Below are 9,425 nucleotides of genomic sequence, written 5' to 3'. Positions count from 1 at the left end.
TCATCCTTGCGATTCGAAGAAGAGAGGAGTTTTTGTTGATAGAGAAAGTCTGTCACTGAGATATACAAAGGAGAGACACAAGTTTTACAGATTCTCCGCAGAGAGATTGCCGTGGAGTGGGATCCATCCGGCGGCAAGCAATTTGAGGCGGCAGTGGAGAGCGGAGCAACAAGAAGTTAATTTTGTTATACTGATTTTATGAGATGTGATCTACCGTGTGAGATGGAAAGTTTGATGGCTACTTCACCTTAGTATTCTCTGTTAAAGTGTTAATTGTGTCTGGAGTCCCTGAAGCTGGGAGTTGTTAACTTATTATATTTTCTACGTCATTTTTGTCTAGGAACAGACCTTTTGGCAGCTTTGTTGGTTCGCCTGATCTAGCAGCATTTTCTGTTGTTAAAATTTGTGAGATAGAACAGGTTCGCATTGGCTCCACGCCATACACCAAATCACTGAGTCACACAACATATATGGTACTACAGTTTCATGTGATATGTTGTGTGACTTATTGGTACTACAGTTTCGTGTGATATGTTGTGTGACTTATTGGTACTACAGTTTCATGTGATATGTTGTGTGACTCTGCTTTTGTATCTCTGTGTGTGTGAGTAAAACATGAATCCATGCATAAACTGTCCTAAAGATCACACTGTGATACACACTCTTGAGTTCCATCGTCCGAAATCTGGAGGGTCATGGCAGTATTTTTCTCACCAAACCCTTTCGTTTCAGAGTCCAGAATCCTGATGGCTATTCTTGTAAACACAAAGCGTTTTACAACAAAATTCTCCCAAGTTTCTCAGGGTTGAGAAACAAATTGCTTAACCCCATCAAGACCTACACTTGGCCATGAGCAAATGGTTCTCCGGCGAAACATCTGATGGAACGTAGCTTACGAGGTCTGCATCTAGACCCTTGGATCTAAGCCATAGCATCCTCCCGGTGTCAATGATATCTTTGCACATGAATCCCAGTGCGCTCCTCTCCACACCCGGTATACCGCGGATGATCCTCTCGACTCCGACAATCTCCGGATCAGGCTTCTCGGTTCCTCTGTTCCTTGTCCAATAAAACGCGGTGTTAGAAACATAGCAAGCTTTCGGTGGGACCATTAATTGTGCCGAGGTTCCAGTGTTCCAGAATGAATGGTGCGGACTTTTTTAATTTTTTTTGCAATGTTGTAAGTTTAAACTTTTGCTAGTAAAGATGTAATACAAGGGTGTTAAAGATCTAGATATTTTGCAATTAGCAAACTGTAGGGCAGAGTTAAGAAGACTTATTTAGTTGAGACTTGTTCTAATGATTCCTTATTTCACTTCAGAAATGAATGACGAGTTAAAACTTTCGCTAGCCACGAGGGTGATAATAAAGGTCCTAACAAGATTCTAACAGAAGGTCTTCTACAGTTATAGCAACTCGTAGCAGAGTTAAGGCTTAGTTGACACTTGTTTAATGATTTCTTACCTGATTACTTCAGAAGATGTGTCTTCAGAGTCCAAAGAGTCATGGGAGCTGTGGTCACCATCCACAGCCCAACTGCTAAACCATGTCATGGCATGGAACTCTTCCTCCACAATCCCTAGTCGAGAGAGGAAAGCTTTATCTGCAATCACAAAAATATGATTCTCTTCAAAGCAATTCAAACAGCTTTAATATACCTTCCAAAGTATTGAGTATATAACAGACTTTGTTAGTATTATACATGCAACTAAGCAGTAAGTGGCATGATATATCCCAAACAGAATTTGCTGCAAGGCTTGGCAAGCTGTAATTACTTGCATAATGCTTCCATTGGCAAAGATGGTGGCAGCAGGTGGCTAAAGCAAGGCCCCGGAGCTGATGCTTGTCGTGGCCTTTCTCTTCTGTACGATTGTGTAGTTCATGAAGACAGCACATTATGGTCATATCTGTGGAGGAAATAAAAGGTTTCTCAGGAACATTCAGCTAGCCTCACGCACTTCTGTATCAGTACACCTATACATGGAACATTGCATTGTTTACAAATGCAGGAATCACCTGTTGCAGGCCCACATAGATGTTTTCCGATTGCTAGATACGGACTTCCACTCAACGCTTTTACTCCATGCAGGTTCAAATCCTCAACTGCATTCATATCAAAGTAGAAAACATTAGTGTATGACAACTTTGGTTTGCAAAAGCATAACTTCAGCACACAAATACATGAGCAAATGCACAGGATGCAAATACATGAGCAAATGCACAGGTAAAATACTGAGCGCCCAAAGGCGCTCGCAAGGTACCCAGATGCCCCTGTCAACTGTGCAATAAAGAAAGAAAAGAAATCTTACTATCTATCCTCAAACGCTCCAATTTAACACCCTCATTTTGCCTTAAACTTCGATCAGCCTACAAATTAGAGAGAAAAGGAAGACAGGACAACAGTTAACGAGGAAGTGAAAGAACTAATCCTGAGTTGCTCAAAAAAAAAAAAAGGAATGGTCCTGGTGAAATTAGGTTTAACAGAACAAGTTGTTTGACTGCCAGAATTTTTTTTGTTTGTTTCATGAACATCATATTTTCTATATCTAGCAGCATGCCAGAATGCTTCAAAATTTACTTCAAGCAATCTGAGATGGTCTTCGTACAACTATGGCACAAAAGATCAGCCATTACATTCAAGTTTTGAGCGCCTTCAAATTAACAATGGCAAATCCGCTAGATATTGAATCTTGAGGAGCTAACTAGGCCGAAAAATAAGCTATATGGTTGCAAAGTTTGACACGAAAATTAAGTTGCATTCAGCAAAAATGGGGTAACTAACAGGTATCATCAATGAACATAATGTAAAGTTGTAAGCTAATCCCCAAAACGAGGTTGTTTGTGCACATAAGCTGACCTTGAGCTTGTACGATCGTCTCTCGACCAAGAAGATATTCTTGATCCCATAACAGTCTGCCAACATCTGAGTCAAGTAACCCCTCCCAGCACCAAATTCAACAACTGCCGGAGCAGTCTTCACTGCTATCTCCTTCATTGCATCCTCAGCACCTCCCCTGGGCAGCAAACCAAATGTCTCCATGTTCCCCACGATCGACACCTGCTGCACAACGTGCTTCTCCTGATACGGCACCTTCCTATCCAAAGCGCCAACATAAATCACTCCTGAAGTCTCACAGGAACCAAAGCACTACAAAAATTATCGCAACCCCCTCAAACTGCCATTGCCAAAGCACCCACCTATCAACTTGTCCCTTCATCCACTTATCACAGGCATCCGGGGCGATGTAGGACTCGCGCATTTGGACGGCCGCTGCCGTATGCGCCGACCGGATCTTCGCAACCAAGGCCCAGAACTCCTCCTCTGAGAGCTTGTGCACGGAGGCGCGCTTGGCGGCGGAGGTGACCGCGGCGACACCGGCCTCTCCCCCGCCGGAGTTGATGCCCTTGGAGTAGTACGGCTGCGCGGCCAGCGCGTCGGCATGCTTCCTGAAGGGGCACTTGCCGACGTGGGCCTCCAGGTTCTCCTCGAACACCGTGCTGCACAGGGGAAAATGAAATCAGCGGATAGGAGAAGAGTGGTGGCGCTGGAGCTACCTGGGGGAGTGGTACAGGGGGCTTACTGGGAGGGGTCGACCGGGCAGGGGACGCGGCGGCGCGAGTCAGAGGAGGACTCCGGTGAGTGGTTCCCGCAGTACCTGAGCAGTAGGGTGGTGGTGAGCACAGGTCAAGGGGGGATATGTGGGAGGTTAGCTGGAGTTACTTACTGGGAAGATGAGAGGTGGGAATTGGCGCAGTGGCGTCGCTTGTTGGGGAGCCAGAAGTGGCAGCGGCCCGGGGGAGGTGGCGGAGGCTGCGGCGCCGGTACGCCGTTCGCCGGAGGGCGGTCCATCGCTGGCGGCGGCGGCGGCGGCGGAGTGGGAAGGGAGAAATCCAACCTGCTGAGAACGCAGCAGGAGGGCCTCGCTGAAGGATCGGCACGCGTGCGCGGCCCAGTAAGCCCGGTTAATTCTGACAGGCGTGGACGGATTTTGGGCTTGGATGCAAGCTTCACTTTTCCTTCCTCCCTCCTTCCTTCACTTTTTCTTTAGCTAGGAGGGATAGATATATTCAGAGGAACCCCCACTATGGGTATCTTACTGCCATGGACCATGCCTCGTTTATTGCTGAAGGCCAGTGTGGTCTTCTTGTTGGAAATATATGCCCTAGAGGCAATAATAAAATGGTTATTATTATATTTTCTTGTTCATGATAATTGTCTATTGTTCATGCTATAATTGTGTTATCCGAAAATCATAATACATGTGTGGATACATAGACCTCAACGTGTCCCTAGTGAGCCTCTAGTTGACTAGCTCGTTAATCAATAGATGGTTACGGTTTCCTAACCATGGGCATTAGGATCACATCATTAGAAGAATGATGTGATGGACAAGACCCAATCCTAAGCATAGCACAAGATCGTGTAGTTCGTCTGCTAAAGCTTTTCTAATGTCAAGTATCTTTTCCTTAGACCATGAGATTGTGCAACTCCCGGATACCGTAGGAATGCTTTGGGTGTGCCAAACGTCACAACGTAACTGGGTGGCTATAAAGGTGCACCACGGGTATCTCCGAAAGTGTCGGTTGGGTTGGCACGAATCGAGACTGGGATTTGTCACTCTGTGTGACGGAGAGGTATCTCTGGGCCCACTCGGTAATGCATCGTCATAATGAGCTCAATGTGTCTAAGCAGTTAGTCACGGGATCATGCATTACGCAACGAGTAAAGTGACTTGCCGGTAACGAGATTGAACGAGGTATTGGGATACCGACGATCGAATCTCGGGCAAGTAACGTACCGATTGACAAAGGGAATTGTATACGGGATTGATTGAATCCTCGACATCGTGGTTCATCCGATGAGATCATCGTGGAACATGTGTGGAGCCAACATGGGTATCCAGATCCCGCTGTTGGTTATTGGCCGGAGAGATGTCTCGGTCATGTCTGCATGATTCCCGAACCCGTAGGGTCTACAAGGTTCGATGACGGTAGGGTTATAGGGAAAGTTTGTACGTGGTTACCGAATGTTGTTCGGAGTCCCGGATGAGATCCCGGACGTCACGAGAAGTTCCGGAATGGTCCGGAGATAAAGATTTATATATGGGAAGTCCTTATTCGGTCGCCGGAAGTGTTCGGGGGTTTATCGGTATTGTACCGGGACCACCGAAAGGGTTCCGGGGGTCCACCGGGAGGGTCCACCTGCCCCGGAGGGCCCTATGGGCTGAATATGGAGGGGAACCAGCCCCTAGGTGGGCTGGGCACCAAACCCCCCTAGGGCCCATGCGCCTAGGGTTGGGGGGCAACCCTAAAGGGGGCGCCCCCTTGGCTTGGGGGGCAAGCCTTCCCCCCTTGGCCGCCGCCCCCCCTCTAGATCCATCTGGAGGGGGCCGCCCCCCTCTCCCTTGCCCCTATAAATAGAGAGGAGGAGGGAGCGCAGCCGCACCACAATCAAGGCGCAGCCCTCCCCCTCTCCAACACCTCCTCCTCCTTCCGCGGTGCTTGGCGAAGCCCTGCCAGAGTACCACGCCGCTCCAACACCACCACGCCGTCGTGCTGCTGCTGGAGTTGTCTTCCCCAACCTCTCCCTCTCTCCTTGCTGTATCAAGGCGTGGGAGACGTCACCGGGCTGCACGTGTGTTGAACACGGAGGCGCCGTTGTTCGGCGCTTAGATCGGAATCAACCGCAATCTGAATCGCTACGAGTACGACTCCTTCATCCGCGTTCTTGTAACGCTTCCGCATCACGATCTTCAAGGGTATGAAGATGCACTCCCCTCTCTCTCGTTGCTAGTGTCTCCATAGATTGATCTTGGTGATGCGTAGAAAAAATTTAATTTCTGCAACGATCCCCAACAGTGGCATCATGAGCTAGGTCTATGCGTAGTTTCTATGCACGAGTAGAACACAAGTTGTTGTGGGCGTCGATTTTGTCAATTTACTTGCCGTTACTAGTCTTATCTTGATTCGGCGGCATCGTGGGATGAAGCGGCCCGGACCGACCTTACACGTACGCCTACGTGAGACAGGTTCCACAGACTGACATGCACTAGTTGCATAAGGTGGCTAGCAGGTGTCTGTCTCTCCCACTTTAGTCGGATCAGATTCGATGAAAAGGGTCCTTATGAAGGGTAAATAGAAATTGGCATATCACGTTGTGGTTTTGGCGTAGGTAAGAACCGTTCTTGTTAGAAACCTATAGCAGCCACGTAAAAAATTTGCAACAACAATTAGAGGACGTCTAACTTGTTCTTGCAGCATATGTCGTGTGATGTGATATGGCCAAAAGGATGTGATGAATGATATATGTGATGTATGAGATTGATCATGTTCTTGTAATAGGAATCACGACTTGCATGTCGATGAGTATGACAACCGGCAGGAGCCATAGGAGTTGTCTTAATTTATTGTATGACCTGCATGTCAATGAAAACGCCATGTAATTACTTTACTTTATTGCTAACCGTTAGCTATAGTAGTAGAAGTAATAGTTGGCGAGACAACTTCATGAAGACACGATGATGGAGATCATGGTGTCATGCCGGTGACGATGATGATCATGGCACCCCGAAGATGGAGATCAAAAGGAGCAAAATGATATTGGCCATATCATGTCACTATTTGATTGCATGTGATGTTTATCATGTTTTACATCTTATTTGCTTAGAACGACGATAGCTTAAATAAGATGATCCCTCGTTAAAATTTCAAGAAAGTGTTCCCCCTAACTGTGCACTGTTGCGAAGGTTCGTTGTTTCGAAGCACCACGTGATGATCGGGTGTGATAGATTCTAACGTTCGCATACAACGGGTGTAAGCCTGATTTACACATGCAATACACTTAGGTTGACTTGACGAGCCTAGCATGTACAGACATGGCCTCGGAACACGGAAGACCGAAAGGTCGAGCATGAGTCGTATAGAAGATATGATCAACATGAAGATGTTCACCGATGATGACTAGTCCGTCTCACGTGATGATCGGACACGGCCTAGTTGACTCGGATCATGTATCACTTAGATGACTAGAGGGATGTCTGTCTGAGTGGGAGTTCATTGAATAATTTGATTAGATGAACTTAATTATCATGAACTTAGTCTAAAATCTTTACAATATGTCTTGTAGATTAAATGGCCCACGCTAATGTTGCCCTCAACTTCAACGCGTTCCTAGAGAAAACCAAGCTGAAAGACGATGGTAGCAACTACACGGACTGGGTCCGTAACCTGAGGATTATCCTCATAGCTGCCAAAAAAGCATATGTCCTTGATGCACCGCTAGGTGAAGCACCTGTTTTCCTAGCAACTCAAGACGTTACGAACGCCTGGCAGTCACGTAGTGATGATTACTCCCTGGTTCAGTGCGGCATGCTTTACAGCTTAGAACCAGGGCTCCAAAAGCGTTTTGAGCAGCACGGAGCATATGAGATGTTCCAAGAGCTGAAAATGGTTTCCCAAGCTCATGCCCGAGTCGAGAGATATGAAGTCTCCGACAAGTTCTACAGTTGTAAGATGGAGGAGAATAGTTCTGTCAGCGAGCACATACTCAAAATGTCTGGGTTGCACAACCACTTGTCTCAGCTGGGAGTTAATCTCCCGGATGACGCGGTCGTTGACAGAATCCTTCGGTCACTCCCACCTAGCTACAAGATCTTCGTGATGAATTTCAATATGCAGGGGATGGAGAAAACCATTCCTGAGGTATATTCAATGCTGAAATCAGCGAAGGTGGAGATCAAAAAGGAACATCAAGTGTTGATGGTCAATAAAACCACTAGTTTCAAGAAAGGCAAGGGTAAGAAGAACTTCAAGAAGGACGGCAAGGGAGTTGCCGCGCCCGGTAAGCCAGTTGCCGGGAAGAAGCCAAAGAATGGACCCAAGCCCGAGACTCAGTGCTTTTATTGCAAGGGAAACGGTCACTGGAAGCAGAACTGCCCCAAGTACTTAGCGGATAAGAAGGCCGGCAATACCAAAGGTATATGTGATATACATGTTATTGATGTGTACCTTACCAGCACTCGTAGTAGCTCCTGGGTATTTGATACCGGTGCGGTTGCTCATATTTGTAACTCAAAACAGGAGCAGCGGAATAAGCGGAGACTGGCGAAGGACGAGGTGACGATGCGCGTCGGGAATGGTTCCAAGGTCGATGTGATCGCCGTCGGCACGCTGCCTCTACATTTACCTACGGGATTAGTTTTAAACCTCAATAATTGTTATTTAGTGCCAGCTTTGAGCATGAACATTGTATCTGGATCTCGTTTAATGCGAGATGGCTACTCATTTAAATCTGAGAATAATGGTTGTTCTATTTATATGAGAGATATGTTTTATGGTCATGCCCCGCTGGTCAATGGTTTATTCTTATTGAATCTCAAACGTGATGTTACACATATTCATAGTGTGAATGCCAAAAGATGTAAGGTTGATAATGATAGTCCCACATACTTGTGGCACTGCCGCCTTGGTCACATTGGTGTCAAACGCATGAAGAAACTCCATGCAGATGGACTTTTGGAGTCTCTTGATTATGAATCATTTGACACGTGCGAACCATGCCTCATGGGCAAAATGACCAAGACTCCGTTCTCCGGAACAATGGAGCGAGCAACCAACTTATTGGAAATCATACATACTGATGTGTGCGGTCCAATGAGTGTTGAGGCTCGTGGTGGTTATCGTTATGTTCTCACCCTCACTGATGACTTAAGTAGATATGGGTATGTCTACTTAATGAAACACAAGTCTGAGACCTTTGAAAAGTTCAAGGAATTTCAGAGTGAGGTTGAGAATCAACGTGACAGGAAAATAAAGTTCTTACGATCAGATCGTGGAGGGGAATATTTGAGTCACGAATTTGGCACACACTTAAGGAAATGTGGAATTGTTTCACAACTCACGCCGCCTGGAACACCTCAGCGTAATGGTGTGTCCGAACGTCGTAATCGCACTCTATTGGATATGGTGCGATCTATGATGTCTCTTACCGATCTACCACTATCATTCTGGGGTCATGCTATAGAGACTGCCGTATTCACTTTAAATAGGGCTCCGTCGAAATCCGTTGAGACGACACCGTATGAATTATGGTTTGGGAAGAAACCTAAGCTATCGTTTCTGAAAGTTTGGGGATGCGATGCTTATGTCAAGAAACTTCAACCTGAAAAGCTCGAACCCAAATCGGAAAAATGCGTCTTCATAGGATACCCTAAGGAAACTATTGGGTATACCTTCTACCTCAGATCCGAAGGCAAGATCTTTGTTGCCAAGAATGGATCCTTTCTAGAGAAAGAGTTTCTCTCAAAAGAAGTAAGTGGGAGGAAAGTGGAACTTGATGAAGTACTACCTCTTGAACCGGAAAGTAGCGCAGCTCAAGAAAATGTTTCTGTGGTGTCTGCACCGACTAGAGAAGAAGTTAATGATGA

The 9,425-nt window shown here is 46.4% G+C and overlaps 1 protein-coding gene across 2 annotated transcripts; it reads right to left on the bottom strand.

Moving 5' to 3' along the window:
* Positions 1-605: 605 nt before the first annotated feature.
* On the bottom strand, positions 606-3,999 carry LOC123123625 (tRNA:m(4)X modification enzyme TRM13). Of its 2 annotated transcripts, none has more exons than XM_044544161.1 (9): positions 3,726-3,999; positions 3,582-3,656; positions 3,199-3,498; positions 2,858-3,095; positions 2,310-2,367; positions 2,017-2,103; positions 1,776-1,907; positions 1,465-1,603; positions 606-1,059 (listed from the first exon to the last, which is right to left on the bottom strand). In XM_044544161.1, exons 1-9 carry the CDS (start codon positions 3,848-3,850, stop codon positions 831-833), a joined length of 1,383 nt encoding a protein of 460 aa, XP_044400096.1. In that variant the 5' UTR covers positions 3,851-3,999; the 3' UTR covers positions 606-830. The 2 variants fall into 2 exon arrangements, with proteins under 2 accessions (XP_044400096.1, XP_044400098.1); XM_044544163.1 differs by having other exon boundaries at positions 606-1,053; positions 3,726-3,990.
* Positions 4,000-9,425: the final 5,426 nt, after the last annotated feature.

Source organism: Triticum aestivum, chromosome 5D, assembly GCF_018294505.1.
Source record: "Triticum aestivum cultivar Chinese Spring chromosome 5D, IWGSC CS RefSeq v2.1, whole genome shotgun sequence".
In the NCBI taxonomy this organism is placed as follows: domain Eukaryota; kingdom Viridiplantae; phylum Streptophyta; class Magnoliopsida; order Poales; family Poaceae; genus Triticum; species Triticum aestivum.
This window is presented reverse-complemented; position numbering and strand designations above follow the sequence as displayed.

Excerpts from the sequence above, each read along its gene's own strand:
- LOC123123625 (XM_044544161.1), bottom strand. The coding sequence starts at position 3,850 with ATGGACCGCCCTCCGGCGAACGGCGTACCGGCGCCGCAGCCTCCGCCA. Across the intron at positions 1,908-2,016 it reads TCTATGTGGGCCTGCAACAG|ATATGACCATAATGTGCTGT; the intron begins GTGATTCCTGCA and ends TTTCCTCCACAG. Across the intron at positions 1,604-1,775 it reads CCAATGGAAGCATTATGCAA|ATAAAGCTTTCCTCTCTCGA; the intron begins GTAATTACAGCT and ends TTGTGATTGCAG.